Source organism: Melanostigma gelatinosum, assembly GCF_949748355.1.
Source record: "Melanostigma gelatinosum genome assembly, chromosome: 17".
NCBI lineage: Eukaryota > Metazoa > Chordata > Actinopteri > Perciformes > Zoarcidae > Melanostigma > Melanostigma gelatinosum.
In genome coordinates, this window is record NC_136650.1 from 14,481,275 (window position 1) to 14,499,297 (window position 18,023).

General features: G+C 46.0%; 2 protein-coding genes across 2 annotated transcripts; one reads left to right on the forward strand and one right to left on the reverse strand.

Annotated features, from left to right (window-relative positions):
* Window positions 1-836: 836 nt before the first annotated feature.
* btd (biotinidase) lies at window positions 837-3,333 on the forward strand (the record flags this gene model as incomplete). Its single annotated transcript, XM_079287781.1, has 6 exons — window positions 837-1,055; window positions 1,541-1,690; window positions 1,846-1,994; window positions 2,100-2,277; window positions 2,376-2,978; window positions 3,052-3,333. 6 exons carry the CDS (start codon window positions 837-839, stop codon window positions 3,331-3,333), a joined length of 1,581 nt encoding a protein of 526 aa, XP_079143907.1.
* A 65-nt stretch (window positions 3,334-3,398) lies between these two features.
* Window positions 3,399-16,242, reverse strand: ankrd28a (ankyrin repeat domain 28a). Its single transcript, XM_079288449.1, is given in 30 exon segments — window positions 3,399-4,629; window positions 5,722-5,813; window positions 5,919-6,001; window positions 6,264-6,346; window positions 6,438-6,586; window positions 6,676-6,759; window positions 6,847-6,934; window positions 7,046-7,265; window positions 7,351-7,468; window positions 7,581-7,668; window positions 7,848-8,049; window positions 8,177-8,251; window positions 8,596-8,622; window positions 8,776-8,887; window positions 9,009-9,149; window positions 9,237-9,305; window positions 9,513-9,583; window positions 9,586-9,615; window positions 9,617-9,740; window positions 9,979-10,093; window positions 10,190-10,268; window positions 10,775-10,879; window positions 10,964-11,071; window positions 11,217-11,359; window positions 11,489-11,576; window positions 11,653-11,853; window positions 12,107-12,177; window positions 13,055-13,133; window positions 13,900-13,983; window positions 15,495-16,242. Coding segments are annotated over 30 exon segments (3,384 nt in total). The 5' UTR covers window positions 15,651-16,242; the 3' UTR covers window positions 3,399-4,330.
* Window positions 16,243-18,023: the final 1,781 nt, after the last annotated feature.

The following is an 18,023-nucleotide window of genomic DNA, read 5'->3' on the forward strand; positions in this document are numbered from 1 at the left end:
TCTGCGCCACTGTCCCCATAGAGGTGGGTCCACCTAGTCGCATCACTCTCCGGGCTGCATGGTACACGTAAGCTGCGGACAGGACCAACCCGCCGCCGGAGATGACCCGGCAGCTCCAGCAGCCCTTAAACAGCTGGCTGGGTTTTGACACGGGGGCGTCTGCTCCTCCTGTTGGAGCCTCTGGTGCTGTTGACATTGTACTACAGGACAAGTGCTAATGCTAATGTTAACAAGACTTCCTGGTCAGAAACGCATGGAGACGTCTGAAAACATGGAGGAAAAATTAAACACTCAGTTTCTCGAAATCCCCCTCATAAGTTTAAACAATTCAAAGTCACTACCAAATGTTAATTCGGGTACTGATCATGCTGGTTGTATGAAGATCATCCGATTTGTAAAGAACTTCCGGGTTATGTTCCTTGTGTTTCCTGTCTTGAATTTTCAAAATAAAAGTTAGTTTATTTCTCGCTGCTAGGTTGCCAGTCAATTTTTCTGTGATCCGTTCAGGGCGGGACAAGTAAATACGTATTTTGAAACGCATACTGCACAAATTATGATCGTGAGGATCAGTATGTATACCGGTGCAAATTGATCAAAACCGGATAGGTTTTATGAAATGATTTATGCCATGAATTGATACAATTATTTTAAGAGGAAATAGTGGACTCGGACACAAAAATATGCATGTCATGTCATTGACCCATAGACTGAACCATTATTTTGCAAGAGGAGTAAGCAAATAAGATGACTCCCTGTCGTACTCCTGACCCCTCACACAGGCGATGGTGTAACAAGTGCGTCTGGATAGGAGCGTCATGTCTCTCGTGGAAGAAACCATGTTTTTGCTGCTTGTCGTTTTTGTTAGCTTCTCTCTAACGTCCGCTGTTGGTCAGACAGAACCAGCCGTGGACTACTCTTACGTGGCCGCTGTGTATGAGCACAACTTAGTCCTGAACCCGGAGCCTCGTGTCCCCCTGTCCCGCCCCGCTGCCCTGCAGCACATGCAGAAGAACCTGGATGTCTACGAGGAGCAGGCTGCCCTGGCCGCTCAGCAGGTCCGGTCAGGAGAGTTAAACGTTTACTATTTATGTCAAAGTTACCGTAAAGTCAAACTTAACAATTTTTCCGGACCCTATTTTTTTTTCCTGATACAACTATTACATTATTATTAATTCATAACTTTTTATTGTATTGGTCTTTGCACCCTTTAAGCAAAGCCTCAAATGTCATTGCCATTGAAGGTTGCGATACATTTGTTTTTCAATTTCAGTTACCTGAGTCCACTCAATTTAACAGAATTAAAGTTTCCCCAGCAGCTAAAAACACCCCTGATATTAGACAGACCACTAACTGATATATAAGTTTCTGTTTGATCTGTAAACATGATTGAAAATCACACTAGGTATAACATTACGAATTGAGTCAGTCAACATGAGAGGTTGTATTTCTCTGTATGCCGACAGAATGATGCACATTTAATACAGTACATGACTACAGTAGAGTAATTAAGCTCTATACTCTGCCCTCCTCTTCCCTTCAGGGTGCCCAGATCCTGGTGTTTCCAGAAGATGGTCTTCAGGGTTTTAACTTCAGCCGTTCGTCCATCTCTAGCTACCTAGAAACCATTCCTGACCCCCAGCAGGAGAGCTGGAACCCCTGCACAGAACCAGGCAAATACAACAACACCGAGGTGCACAATCACACATTTAGGTTCGACGTTATTATTGAACAGGCATTCTGACATGACGCACTTACACGGAGACACCACTAGGCTGCTCAGAGCCTTCACCCGTGCAGCAGCAGTCTGTGAATATAATCCCATTTGAGTGTGGTTGTGTTTCACAGGTTCTCCAGCGTCTGAGCTGTATGGCCCGTCGTCACAACCTCTACCTGGTGGCCAATATGGCTGACCTGCAGCCCTGCCCCCTGAAGACGGACCCCTCCTCCTGTCCATCTGATGGACGCTGGCAGTTCAACACCAACGTGGTTTTCAGGTACAGTGCAGACATTGAAATAAAGTTTAGCTGAAGTCTAGCAAGTGCACCAATGCATCATTTCCTGGTCTATGGGAGCTGTTAACAGAATCTTCTTTCATACAGGTCAGATGGCCTGCTGGTGGCGCGCTACCATAAACACAACCTCTACTTTGAGGAGGCCTTCGATTCGCCGCCACAACCTGAGATCACAACGTTTGATACACCTTTTGCCGGGAAATTTGGTCTCATCATTTGCTTTGACATCCTGTTTCACGAGCCCACAGTTACCCTGTTGGAGAAGGTAGAAAAACAGCCACTCTAACTCTTTACCCAACTTTACGTTCCTGTGGTCGGTCTTCTCTTTTCCTCACGTCCTCCTTCTCCTTGGACCCCTTTCAGGGTGTTCGTCAGTTGATCTTCCCCACAGCCTGGATGAACCAGCTCCCTCTATTGGACGCGATCCAGTTCCAGCGGGCTTTCAGCATAGGTGCCAATGTCACCCTGCTGGCGGCCAACACTCGCAATGACCGACTGATCATGACAGGAAGTGGTATCTACACCCCGTCTTCTGCCACGTACCACCACGCCCAGAAAGGAGACCCAGAAAAGGGCAGGCTGCTGGTAGCCAGGGTGCCAGTCTTAGACCCAGTGTTGATGGGGCAGAGCGTGGTCACACAGGAGGGGGTAGTTAGCGGTGAGTCCACATCATCTACAGCGACAGACTCTGGACACTGTCACAAAGAGAACTGTTTTGATTCTCCTCCTCCTCCTGAAACTGCTTCACCAGTTCTTTCCTCCCCCACCACCTTCACCTCCTCCATGATGTACGACCCATTTACATTTATCCTCCTAAACGAGACAGAGAGCAAAGTGAACGTATGTGATGGCACCTTTTGCTGTCACCTGCAGTACCGGCGGCTACCACCGGGCGGCAGTAAAGAGCTCTACGCATTGGGAGCATTTGCCGGAACACACACAGTGAACGGACGTTACGCCCTGCAGGTAGGAAAGAGAAGAATTGGGGACATATAACTGCGTCATGATGCTCTTGTCACATTTATCACGTCTGTTGCAGGTTTGTGCGCTAGTCCGCTGTGCAGGGTCGGACGTCAGTTCCTGTGGACAGGAAGTGGAAGAGGCAGAGTCAAAAATGGACTTCCTGTTAGAGGGGAGGTTTGGGACCAGATATGTGTACCCATCACTTTTGGTTAACAAGTTTGTCCTGGAGCAGCCAGAGCATCTGGAAACAGCTGCAGATGGCAGAGTGACCATGAAACACTGGAATATGACTGATGGGCTGGTCACTGCCTGTCTGTACGGACGCATGTATCACCTGGACAATGAAAAACAAATCTGACCAAGACTGCTAATGACAAGTCACGTGTTGAACATTTGTGTTCTGTCAGATATAACTGCAATGAATGAAAAACAAATCCTTTTATTTGTTCATTACTTAATCTTTACAAACATCACCAGTGGCGTTCATCCTCTGCCTGAAAGTTGCTTTTTCCTAAAAAAGGCAATATTTATCAATTTCTCTCTCCACACACACACGCACACACACACACAGTGTCAGCCACTTTCCCCAGTCTCCTGTACAGTACACAGTCATTGAGTAGTTACAGCATTGCAAGTTAAAAGTTCCTTAAAGTAGCTCATTGGGGTCATCTATCAAATGACTCCTGGACCAATCACAAGGTAAATGGGTCTGACAGCCACCTGCTGTCCTCATCAGTCGCCGTGGGTTCAGTCTCCACTTGGAATACATTTATAGGATTAAATCAGGACTTCCTCTCCAAGGAATTAAAAAGTGGTTAAACACATTAGCAATGTGTGCGAGTGACAGCCATCAGTGTCTGCCACGAATTAAAAACTCAAGTACAGTAGGGAAAACAGTAATCAATCTCCTGGTCCCATAGGATCGTCCCCCGTTTCTTCTTTAGACAATCGTGCCAAAAAAAAGTCCTGTGAGCGTTTCTCCAGTAGATGCTCTTCGAGTGTTAGTTGAAGGAAAAACCATGAAAAGGCTTAAAACTACTCCAAAGTATCAGCAAAGAGTAGGTACTTAATTTAAAAAAATAACATTGCTTGAAAACGAAAAAGACACTGGCCATGTTAGTGATGGTGTCTGAGATAAACATAGTGTAAATATATTCTATCTTTTAGTACATTATTTTTCACCCCGTGGGTATGCACCTTAAGGAAACAAATGCGTTTTCGAACAAAGTTTATTTTTAAATTGAAGCTTACCTAAAAATAATCTGCAGTTCCTTGTCAGTGATCTATTAAGGCTCCTGAGTGGCTGGCTAGCTTGTCAGTATTGTGGGGCTCTGTCCAATAGCAGGTATATGTCCTCAGTATGTTTCTGAGTCTGATTCATTCAGTTCATCATCCCCAATGACGGACGTCAGCGGCCGATCCGGTCTGCAGTAGGAAACGTGGTCAGGCCTCAGAGAGGGAGGGGTGTCGAAGGCCACGCCTTTGGAGACGTGGTTGTTGGTGGGGTTGTGGTTGATGACTGTTTGAGTTAGAGAGGGTGCAGACAAAGCTGCTATGGTGACCATAGGGGAGGTGGGCATCATGGAGTTGAGGATGAGTGCCAGACAGTCGGCCACATCACGGTTGGGAGCGCAGGCCAGAGCAGGAGTGTGACCTAGGAATAAGACAGGAGCGAGAGAGTTAAAACTAGAAGTTTTTTTTTTCAAAGCCAGTACACAGAAAGAGATCTAGACATAGCAACATTGAGAATGCAAAGTATACTACACATGGCAACATACAGATAATAGGAGTACACTAAAGCTTCAGGTCTGCACTCATTCATCCCAACTCATCCTAAAGCAACCAACTAACAGCTGACAACAGAAAGACAAGAGACGTCATGAAAAAGTCATAGCATAGTATACAATTAAAACGTCAAAGTATGGTATTTTTTTTAAAGTCATAGTATAGTATATTGAATGTCGGAAAAAAATCATTAAAAAGTAAGAATGTAGTATGCGAATAAAAAGGCAAAGTATAGTATGTTCAAAAGTAAAGACTATTTTTGGGGTGAAAAATGTCAGTATAGTATGTAAGAAAAACGTCAATAAAAGTCATCTAAAAATCATAGTATAGCATGTCAAAAATAAGTCATAGTATAGCATGTTAAAAAAAGTCAAATCATAGTATGTTGAAAAACAAATCAATAAAATGTAATAGTATACTATGTCGAAAGGTTATCAGAAAGCCTTGATGTAGTATGTCGGAAAAAAGACGTTAAAAAGTCATAGCACAGCATTTCAAAAAAAGTGATGGTATAGTTAGAGTATGTAAAAATAAAAAATGTTGAAGATAATCATAGTATAGTATGTCAGAAAAACGTCAGAAAAATGTCATAATATAGTATGTTAAAAAGTCATAGTATAGTATTTAAAAAATAAAAAGTCATTAAAGTTATAGTATGTCAAAAAATCATGTCGAAAAAAGTCATAGTATAGTATGTTGAACAAGTCAGATTATAGTATCGTAAAAAGTCTTAGTGTGGTATGTTAAAAAAAATACATTAAAACGTCAGAGTACAGTCTGCCATAAAAATGCCACAAAGTCATGAACAAGTTATAATATGGTATCCAATCAAAAATATCATGGATGCCATTACTGAGATTAACAAGAATGGGACAGACGGACACGGCACGGAGGCCTAACAACATGTCGCTGCTGAAGTGTGTATGAATAGTGAGGCGTGTGAGGAAGCAGAAACACTGACCGTTCTCGTCCACTGCTAAAACACTGGCTCCTTTCCTCAGCAGCTCCTGGACCACCACCGTCAGTCCCTTCTTGGCTGCTACATGCAGGGGCCTGAAAGAAGGCGGAGGGGGATTTTAAAAAGACATCCAGTCTGAACATAGAGGATTACCCAACAGCACGGCTAAACGTTGGCCTGCGCCGAGGAACACTACGTACGTCTGGAGAGCAGTGTTGGTGCAGTTGACCAGGTTCTTATCGCTGATCTTCTCCAGAATCAACAAGGCACTCGTCTCATGACCCTCACAGGAACAGAGAGCGACCAAGTAAGGAATAAAAAATAAGTATAATCATAGATGTCTTGCACAATCCGGAAATAATTAACTTTGACTTGTTCAAATGCAGAATTAGTCCCGAATCTATTGTCTCTTTTGTACATTTCACATGTGTACCCATGGTACATACTTCTTCTTTGGCAAAGATCCTTGGTGAGATATTGACATCAATAATTCACCATGGCCAGTGAATACAAACGCATTTCCTGTCTCTGTAAATGGTTGTTACCTTGCTGCAAGCCAGATGTAATGCTGTGTTCCTGTTTGTGTCCTGTAGTGTGAAGTCTGCTTTCGCACTGCTCACCAACATCTCTGAAGCACACGAAGCGGCAATGGTTACATGTCAAAGGTTTAGAAATGAAAGGCCAAACAGGGTATCTAAGTGTCAATGGGGCGTACTGACCCACAGTATTGGTCTGTCCGTTTAGAGCCGCCATCATCAGCGGTGTGCTGCGTATGTGTGTGTCAACTACGTTTGCCTGAGCTCCCTGGCTCAGCAGAAGGGAAACGCACTCCACGTGGTCGGAAAAGGCTGCAGCGTGGAGGGGGGTCCTGCGTTGACACAAACACCGTTGATAAAATACCGGCAGAGCTTGTGCTCCCTCCAGACATCTCCTCATCATCATCACATCGTCTCTCACCTGCCCTTGGAGTCGGTGGTGTTGACGATAGCTGTGCCCAGGGAGTCGATTAGCATCTCAGCCACGCCCTCATTATCGCTCATACTGAAATACACAACACACACTGTCACACACCTTCAGACCGACGTCTATCTACATGAACAAAACACTCGTTGGCGCACGTTGTCTTACACAGCACAGTGCAGTGGACTGAAGGAGTTGCCCTTAATCTTCTTGAACACCTCTTGGTCCAACAACACCTCCACGCAGGCGTCATATCCTAGGAAAACAAAGAGAGGATGGAGGTACAAAGGGAGGAACAGACATACTACTTTGCTGTGGTTTCACACAGAAAGTTTCTCAAGGGTCGTGCTATGTCCCCCCCCCGTACCGTTGTAGCAGGCCCAGTGCAGTGGTGTGTAGCCCTGGTTGTCAGTGAGGTGCGTGTGTGAGGTGGTGCTGGTGGTGGCCTGCAGGAGGGCCCCCAGGACCCCCACACGGCCACACGCCGATGCCAGGTGAACAGGGGAGCGGCCCAGGATGTCTCTGATGCACACGCTGGCCCCACGCTGGAGCAGAGCCTCGACACTCTCCTCCTGGCCCGTCACCGCCTGTGTGAAAATCAAGAGAGTAGAAAATAATAATGATAAATATAGTACAATAAAATATTATAATATTAGTGAGTGAATGTCTCACCCCTCGGTGGAGTGCCGTCCTCCCCCAGCGGTCCTGATTGTCGACACTGGCTCCTTGACTGAGTAGAGAGTACACACACTCTGTGTGTCCGTTCAGCACCGCCAACATCAGAGGAGTCCTGGACACAGCGTGGAAACATGACATAACGAAGTACTTTTATTTATTCATTCATGAAACGAGTTAAAGTAATCTTCTCAAACAAAATAAATACATAATAATCTCACACTCACTGTCCATTGGTGTCTTGTACATCCACATTAATGTGTTGGTCGTTGGTGCTCATGAGCAGGCGCAGGCACTCTGGGTGGCCATTCATAGCTACAGCACACACACACACACACACACACACACACACGCACACACACACACACACACACACAACTTTGTTTGACTCATGTTTACATTTTATAAGCGAGAAAATAATCCAATCATGTGAGCGTGTGGCATCCAAACAGGTTTCTGTGGTTGTGTGTGTGTGTCACTGCATGTATGTATACCTGCAGCATGTATGGCCGTCTTTTTGTGTGTATAGTCACGGGTCATGGGTGAGGAGCCGTGGTGCAGCAGCATGGAGACACACTCCTGGTGACCCTTGGAGCAGGCCAGGCTGAGGGGGGTTCGGCCCTCCAGGTTGCAAACATCCACTTCCAGCAAGGATGACAAGAGAACCTCTAAAGCTCCACAGTGGCCATGGTAAGCCTAAATCAATGGAAGACACACACCAATAGACACTCCTGTTATGTCTAATGGGAACAGACATGGCAGAGACAGCGAAATCCTGGACGTGAGAGAGACAAACAACCAAATGCAGACATCTTGAACTCACCGCCAGGTGGAGTGGACTGACGGGGGCCTGGCTCTCTGAGTCACTCATGATGTCTGCTCCTGATGTCTCCATTAACTGGAATAGAGAGACGGTTCCCACGTTAACTCATTTTACATCCAGGTGTGCAGACAGAGCAAGATGCACAGAAATCAGGCCGCGATCACACTGCTGCATTTGGTGCAAATGTGTTGAAGGAGAGATTTCCGGGTGTTTTCGCAAAGGTGTGCGCTACGAGTGTTTTCCTTCCAAATGCATACAAGGTTGACCTGCCAATCGTTATCCAACCAATAACTAGATAGAAGAGTTTTCACAGTAGCTTCACCTGCCCACCACACGATCTAACCACTCTGTTCCCCATTTGTCCAACAGAGGGAGCCAAGTACAAAAAAGAAAATCAATCAAGGTAAGGGCTCACTCACCACATCAAGAGGTGTCTCACTTGCCATCTAAAAGAAACACAAAGACTGTTTATGATACTATGACAAGTGTGCTTGTGTGCTGTAGTTCATAAACCTTTTAGCACATGAAGGCGTTCAGATGTTCTGACTGTCTGTAGGACATGCAACATATGTGTCACTCTTTGTGGTCGCTGTACACACCAGTTCCAGGCAGAGTGTGCGTCCATAAGCTGAGGCATAGTGCACAGCACTGTAACCCTGTTTGTCTCTCGTTCCTGGATCGGCATCGTTCCTCAACAGGTACTCCACACACCTGACAAAGACCAAAGAGACGAGATGGTTTTTAAAGCCTTCATCTGACACCGAGGATTATTTCTTTACACTTTGATACTTAACCTTTTAACGTTATCAATTAAACACAGAGTAGAACGTACTTTCCATCAGTGTCGGCTGCAGCGGCGTAGTGCAGGGGGCTGCAGCCTCTCTGGTCCAGCTCATTGATGCTTGCCCCAGAGCCCACCAAGGCAAACACACAGTGGTAGTTACAGTTGGCCGATGCATAGTGTAGTGGAGTCCTGAGGATGGTCAAAAAGCCTTCCTCAGTTTTCAGACCTTATTTCTATTCCTAGCAGTTCTAGAATCAAACCACACGCGTGGCTCACCTTCCAAAGCTGTCTTTCCTGTTAAAGTCCGCTCCAATGTTCAACAGCAGGTTCAGACACTCCAGGTTCCTGGTTGGATAGACAAGATTCAACAGTGGTGTTTTGCTGACACACTAATCTATTGTAATCAAGTGCACGGATCATATTTCAGTGCACAAGAGAGATGGCAAAAATAAAACAAAAGGGTGAATGCCGTTAAATAAGGAACAAAGAAAAGCATCAGAGGGGCTCAGGAATGAAACAACAGTCGTGCATTGAGCAGGAATGATGACTCACCCTCCAGCTGCAGCAGCATGTAGACAGGTCCTTCCAAAGACATCAGGGGTGTCCATGTCAAACCCTGCAGAAATATGGTATTGGCATCAATTAAGATGTCAACTAGGTAATTCCACTGACAAGAACGGCATCAGCATGAATGTACCTGAGGACAGCAGCTTCCTGCAGCAATCCGAGAAGCCGCTAAGAGCTGCCAGGTGTAGAGGGAACATCCCGTGAATGCCTCTCCTGAACAAAACATGGAGGCAAAGAAGGCAAGCCATCACGGGAGGGTGAGGTGTGAGAGCATGGGTGCATTAATAACGACAGAAAGAAAACAAAAAGAGATTGAAAGTGTGGTTTATCGTGAGATGAAACATCCCCAATCATCAAACCGTCCCGTTGTAATTTGTGCGTCTTATCGTTGAAGCACATATTCAGCGAGAAGATAGATGGGCAGATGGTTTAAATGTCAAATGCTACTAACTTGGCGGTGTCGGCTTCGTGTTTGATGAGTGCTGTGATGATGAGCTCATGGCCACAGCGGGCAGAGATGTGAAGGGCAGTGTTTCTGCTCTTGTCCTCACAATCAATCTCGGCTCCTACGCACACATAAAACAAACAAACAAAAAAAGTGGTATTACGTATGTAGGCTGTGTGTGAAGCAGACAGCACACACTGCAGAGGGAGGCTCTCACCATTTTGAATGAGCGCCTGAGAGCAGGAGAACCTTCCGTGGGTAGCCGCCATGTGGAGCGGGGTTTTACCGTCCTTACTCTGGACAGATGGAGCGAGAGACGGTGGAGACAAGCAGAGCGGTACAAAGACGATGAATATGATGTTCTGTAGAGTTTAGACCGATATCAGTGCTGCAGTGCATGATTTACATTTAAGTGCCAGTGTGGGAAGCTGAGTCTAATAAAATACTGTAGTGTAAGGAAGCTATCGTAGACGCCCTCATGGACCACACACACACACACACACACACACAGATAGATTCCCTGAGCAGCTTGCAGCCTCAGGGAGCCACCCCCACCCCCATCATCTTCCATATGGCCTCGCATCTTGAGGCTGTGGGGATCTAATATCAGTTTCCATCACTGCTACCAAAGTGTTAACACTGTCATTTCAACTTCCTACTAGATAATGGGCAGGAAACACACGAGGACACGGGCTTCTTATCTCTATAGGCCGACAGGTGGCGTATGAATCCAAATACCATTCATCAGCTACATTTGGCTGTTTCAGTGTTTGTGTGAAAGTGTATCTTCATATGGACACACCCGCATGTTGATGTGAGCTCCGTGGGCCAACAGCAGCTCCTGGCACAGCGCCCCCTGGCGTGAGGAGGAGGCGAAGTGGAGAGGAGAAAACCCCCTCTCATTCACCTGAAGCAAGGTGCCAAAGAAAACCATTAAACACGCACAATCACACCATCTCACACAAGGACACGCACACTCACACACACACACCTGGTTGACGTTGGCCCCCGCCTCGATGAGCTCACCGACCACCACATCCTGTCCATTGTAACAGGCCAAATGGAGCGGCGTGTTGCCATAGCCGTTCACCTCGTTGACCTATGCAAGGCGAGAAGCACTTTTATTGTCTTGTCCATTTCAAATAGCTTGTATATCCACGGTTAAAGACTTAGCCGGGGTCAAAGGGTTATGGCACAGTCTATACTGCACGTGCATGCTCATGTGTGTGCGTGTCTGTACTGACGTGGACCCCCAGGCCCAGCAGGTAGTGCACTGTGCTGCTCATGCCACTGGAGGCGGCTGCATGGAGCGGAGTGTACGCTTTTTTGTCCTTACAGTCAACCTCTGCTCCACTGGCCACGAATAACTTCACCACCTCCAGGTGACCTGAAACAGAGGAGGGCAGACAATGACATTTAAAAAAAGGGAGGGAGGGAGAGCGAGAGAGAGAGAGGCTTTATCTAGTCCGATAAAAAGCATGTTTGCATTCAAAAGCATGCAGTAAAAGAGTCTCACCCATGTAGGCTGCCCAGTGAATGGCTCTCCTGTCCTTCTTGTCAAATGCATTGATGTTGGCTCCTCTGGACAGCAGCAACTTCACCATCTACCACACAAAAGCCAATCAACTAGATGCGGACATGGCATGCGAGTGTCCCTGTGTGTGTCTACAGGAGACCCACCTCTACGTGTCCGCTGAAGGCAGCGTGGTGCAGGGCAGTGCGTCCCGCCCGGTCAGACACATTGACGTTGCTGAGCAGCGGGACCAGAGCCTCGGCGCAGCGCACCGCCTTGTTGCTCGCTGCCACGTGGAGCGGCGTCTGCCAGTTCTTGTCCCGGGCGTTAACATCTGCACTGTGCTTCAGCAACACTGCCACTGCGTCCTGGGTGGACAGTGAGCATGAGTGTGGAGACAGAGGGCATTTTTTTTTTTTAAATGCCTCAGTGCACTAACAAAGTACATGCCAATGTGTGGGCGCTTGTGAAAGTCTTTGCTATTCTTCGGGGGCTTTCGTGCCGACAATAGCACCGAGAAGGCAGCATTCCATAGCTGCTGAGGGACGCGGCTATCGCGGCGTAATTAGTGGAGTCATCACAGCACACATTAGCACGAGTGTTTGTGTAGTAGTGTGTTACCTCGCTACAAGAGGCGACAGCTCGGTGAAGAGGAGTCAACCACTTGTTGTCTTTGGCATTAACTCTGGCCCCTGGAGGAGAGTGAGGGAGAGAGTGAGCGGATATCAGCGGTATGGCCGCAATGGCAGACACAGCAAAGTCCAGCATGGTGGAATCATTGAAAGATACATTGAAAATGCCCAAGATATAGTAAAAAAAAAAAGCTTTAAGAGAAACTAATAGCTTAAAAGGCTTTTCACACTTTCACTTATGGGAAGGGGGTCTTGTGAGGCAACGGGGCCTGGAAGATATAGAACTCCCGTGATGCTCTTTGGCACCGCTTGGGGTTAAAATAGCCCTGAAGCTGCACCTGTTGCACGTCATTGCGAAACAGTGATCACAAATATACACACACACACACACACACACACACACACACACTTCCATACTACGCTTGTAACTATTGAGGGAACAGGAACAAATAAATGAGGAAAAGACAGTAGCTTTGAATAGTTAAGGAAAGCATTTTTTTTATATTCTGACTGAAAAATCTTGTCTTTCTTCAAACAAAAACAACAAAACAAAAAAAAGAAAAAAGAAATGTGTTTCCAATTCTTGACCTGGTTGAAATCTTAAAATAAGGCAAATACATGACTTTCATATGCCTGGAAACAGTTTACTGTTCAATGAAAACAAATGTAATCTAAAGTACTGACAGGTATTAGGAGCAAAAAGCGGGATTACACGATTTGACTCGAGAATAAATGACTTGTCAACTTTGCAGTGTGAGAATGAAAAATGAATGAATGTTCAATTATGCACAGAAATGATTAAACACTCGACACATTTAGGAGAGCTAATATGGATGCACAGATGGAAAAACAGGACCAGATGGACGCCAACAGCCACTGATAAGTAAGCTTTCCACAATAACTGATACGAGAGGTTGGGCTGGGCCGCAGTGTTTACCTGAGAGGACGAGCAGCTCAATGATCTCAGCGTCTCCCAGGTAGGCTGCAGCATGCAAAGGCGTCCTCTTCTCATTGTCCTGACAGGAGATCCCAACATACAGAAAAACACAAATTTAAGCATGTGCATCATTTCTCTTTTTCACACAAACAGAAGCCGTGGGACACACGCTCACGCATCATGATGGGGTGAAGGCATAATTGTTCATTGTTTTGAAGGCCCCAAACAAAATCAATACACCTCACACTGTTTCAGACCACAAGAAACATGAGACTCCAGCCACAAGGGGAACAATGTCCGTCATGTGTTCACTTCAACTCTGCACTTCGCGCCATCACTTGCTGCACACCCTGCTGCAGTCTCTCTCTCTCTCTCTCTCTCTCTGTGCAGGAGCGAGCAATAAACCTGGGCTTTAAACAAATGTCATGTGACTGCAATAGTTTTCGGCCAGTGTTGCTGACTCTCAAACACTCAGTGTGATGACCCCAGCACTATAGACCCGTTAAAGACGGACAGAGAGAAAAACAAAGACTGTAAAAAAAGAATGAGGTGTAAACTGAGGAAATATAGTCAGAACTGTGGAAAAAGGATGAAACGGAGAAAAAGGAAGAAGATATAAAAGATTACGTCCTCAAATGATAAGAGAGGGTAGTGTTATGAACAGGTCATGTGTCCGGCCCTGATTGACAGCTATGTAGCACGGGGAAGCTGCCAGAAGGCACTCTGAGTCAGTCAATCGATCAACTCTCCTTGTTTTTGTTTTTGATCTGTCATTGTGTGTGTGTGTGTGTGTGTGTGTGACGCTACAGTGTTATATTGGGAGAATACAAGAGTGTGACCTATACCTGAATGTTGACATCCTCTTTCTTGAATACGAGCGAGCGAACTTCATCCGGGTCGACGTTGAAGATGGCTCTTAACAGAGACGGCTACAAGGAGAAGACGAGGAGATGCTGATGTACACCACTACAAGCTCCATTTGCAAGGCAGTCGTTCTCTATGCTGACAACGGTGTTATCAGTGTGAGTTATGAGACACTAGGATCCTGAGCTGGCAGAGAGCCACAGGTTACACACGGCTGTATATCGCTCGTTTCTTTATGACAGTAAAGCAAACAATACATTGTTGTATCTGTGAGGAGTTACAGCTATGCCCTCTCGCCACATGATGCGAGATCAGCTGTACAAGCAGGACCATTTTAACAAGTTACACAAGATATGCATGCGCTTATGAAGAGATGCACGTTTTCCCAGAAGGACGAAGCTAAAAATGAAAGACAGATCTCGGAACAGCTCTTTAAGACTATTTCACTTATGTACATCTGTGTGTGTGTGTGTGTGTGTGTGTGTGTGTGTGTGTGTGTGTGTGTGTGTGTGTGTGTGTGTGTGTGGTGCCTCATACTGAGTTGGATTTTGTAAACAGTGTTGCTCAGCAGGCATGACAACCTTCAAGAGAAGAGCATACGTCCATTCAAATGAAAGGTTAAGTAAATCAGATTACTGGGTTTAAATATAGAATTGATCACGATTATAAATCAAGATGTATTTCTATTTATAATGACACTACACTCTCTTTACTTTTAATATGTGATCATCACAGCAGTTTCCTTGTTTTCAATACATTTGGATAAGTAATTAAGATTGTAACGAGGAAATAAGACACTGCACAATGTACTGTAAGCAGTGCTTTTCTTTGAGCTGCAACGTTTACCATGCACACACAAACTAAACAAACATAAGAACATTATTGATTCAAAGGAGGTCTGGAGAGGCTTGGAATTAAAAAGCCGCTCTAAATGACATCATAATGACATTCCCTCCTTGGAAATCGTGAGAGGCTTGAATTCCCTCCTTAAAGTCTGTGGAAGTGTAATGAGTCTCACTGAACATTTTGTCACACACACAGCCAAGTTGCACCATTTCGTACTTCACGAGTATCATGATGTGGGAGCGTCTCGGTTTTCACCATCGCTCTCTCATTTCGTCCCAACTAAAAATAAGTGAGTCCGTCAGGCATGTCGCCGTCTGTCTCATGCCTACGACGCCGATGACCTCTTCAACTGTGTCGGAGAAGGTTGACAAACATGAAGAGAGCAAACCCTCTGGCTTTCCGCCTTCTCGGTGTAAGCTTCAAAGAGCAGCTTTCATACGACGAACAGACTTACTACCATGTTTCAATTGTAGACTTGGACGACAAAGGCCTTACTGATAATCTATGCAAACCAGCAGTCATCTCACATGGCAGGCTATATCGGTGATTGTTGGTGCTATAATTAGCACAGGATGACAAATGTTGGCAGTCATTGTGTTTTCATGCAATGGGACGTGTGGAACTACGTACTTCAGCACGGCGTTAAACTTCATCGGTCTGTTTAAAACCTCAATTCTGTCATTTGTCATTCATTCGACGAAAGAAGCGAACAGAAGCAACCGCATCTCACCTTGTCCTCCTGAGCGGCAGCCCTTCGAGAGGCATGATGGGATCGGTGGTCTGGGGATGATTTGGGCCGGAGAGGTGGAGGTGAAGAGGAGGGCTCATCCTCCTCCACCTCCTCCAGCACCACGATACACACACGACTTGCCCGTTCTGACCGCATCGGGAACACTCACACACACTCTCTCTCTCATGCATACTCACATGAATACACAGTGTTCCCTCTCACATACATGCGCAATTCAGGGGGACAAAGGTCAGAAATAAATCCCATAAACAAGAGCAATTTCCTCGTCAAAACAACGCTGCACATCTTCATGTAAAATCCAATGTGAGATCCAGCTGTGTCCTCTATCTGTCAGCGTTGCTTTGCTGCAGGTCTCCTCTCTCCTCTCTAGCCAACACGCTCTGTGTGCAGCGGCAGCGGAGACAACAGGGAATTCCTCTGCGTAATGGTGGCGGTAGGCGGCATGCGGCAGAATGAGCTTGGGCTGCCTAGCAGCGCACAGGAAGCTACATATCCTCACTGCTGTGCTGCAGCCAGGAACACACACACACACACACACACACGTCAGATGCAAACACACCCACACACACAGAGACCCTGTGATTAGTGTGGACGGGGGGGCCGCAGCAGCAGCAGCAGCCAGTGTATGTGTAGGCATTCGTAGCTCGTTTCAGGCAGACTGCTGAAGCCAGCGCTTTCAAAAGAAGAGAGAGAGAGGGAGAGAGAAGGGGGAGGGGAGAGGGGGAGAGAGGGAGAAAGTGAATGGAAAAGAGGACAGAGTGCTAGAATAATTGTAGGTATGTACCTAGACCACTATAACACAAAGGAACCTGAAGAAGAATGGGGCAAAGGACACTGAGGGTGCAAAAACCGATGAGAGAAAGTTAACCTGGAAACAACTTGGCTTAAAAACACAGACTGTAAAGGGTTAGAGATTAAGAGGGGACCATACGTAGAAAAGAAGAAAAAGAATAAAATGACAAAGGAAGCGAGAAATACTCGCCTGACGAAGAGTTAGGAATCTATTTTGATGCCTGATTATGCCACTTGCTGGCCAGTGCTGGTCCACGAGTCCCCCCCGTGAGTTCATTTAAGTGTAATAACGAAAGTGGAGGCGGAGCGATGATGCTCCAGTGGAGAATGATGATGCAGCACTATTGATTCTTTATTGAGAGCCCTGCTACCTTCGGCAAAATCACGCCATGTTTGTTGAGCGCTTCAACACTGACTGGATATCTGAACGTTTACTACGGTATTGTAATTTGCTTCACGGGAAGCTGTAGCCCACGGAGCATGGTACAAACTAAACCATGTGCAGTACACTGTTGACTTGTTTTTAGAGTTTGCTAAATAAGGTTTTAGTGGTTTGCATCTTCGTAAAGTTGGTGCTAAAGTAGAAGTGGCCTTTCCTTTTAAATATGAGAGAAAATGGAGACCAGATCGGCGTGTGTGTGTGTGTGTTCCAGTATCCTCTTTGGTGTATTGGCATAGCTTCAAAAGTCCCCATCTCCTCATTATAAAACTGGAACAAACTGGCTTTGCCAGAGAATGTGAGGGTAGCTAACAAGACCAGTCTGTATGTGCATGTCTGTGTCTGTCTCAGTCTCCTTCATATTCAACGCAGATCCTAAAAAGAGAAATCTTGCCAAGCCACACGACCCCATTAACTCAGAGTGAGGGACGATGCGAGGGAGGGCGAATGAGAGAGAGCGATTCAGCTGAACGGGGCCGTTCTGCGGGGCCTATATTTTGAGTTTAATTAACATTTATAGACTGAAAATGAAACTCAGGCTAACATTCTTTCTGCTTCCTGAGTTTGACACTACAGATTTGCCTCAAGGGCACAAACAAAGAGTGATGTGTGGGAAGCAAAGTAGAGAAACAAACAAGCAATGTTTTGTCTCTCCCTCTTGCATAGACCCGGGGATACTTTCAGGAACGTAGCCCAGAGATGTTTACAGAGAAGATTTGTTTCCATTTCCCCAAACAGAATATTGTCTTTGTGTGCACTGTGTGTGCACCGTATGTATGCGTTGTAATCAGGAGCAAGCATGTGGAATAGGCAGCATTTCTTTTTTACGTACAGTACAGGGTGACCAACACAAACTGATCATTCCTAAACACAAACTACATGACAGTCTGACAACAAAACCTGAAAAAAATCTATTTTGTGCTGAGCTCAAATGTCTGCTCCATTCATGCTGAGCTGGTGGGACACTAGCAACACATGCTGAAAGTGAAGCAACAACAACAGGATGCAGGCCCAACATTATCACAAATACCCTCAAATAAAATTCAGAATACAACTCCTGAGCTTTACTTTGTGTGAGAGACCCAGCGTGAGCGTCCAGATGTGGAATAGTATGCAGCTTGCACTGACCTCTGCTCTGACCCTGCGACAGGATGCACTGTGTGCAATATAATCACAGTCCAGAAACTCAAAGGTGTGTGTGTGTGTGTGTGTGTGTGTGTGTGTGTGTGTGTGTGTGTGTGTGTGTGTGCTGGGACACCTACTCACACAGACAGCAG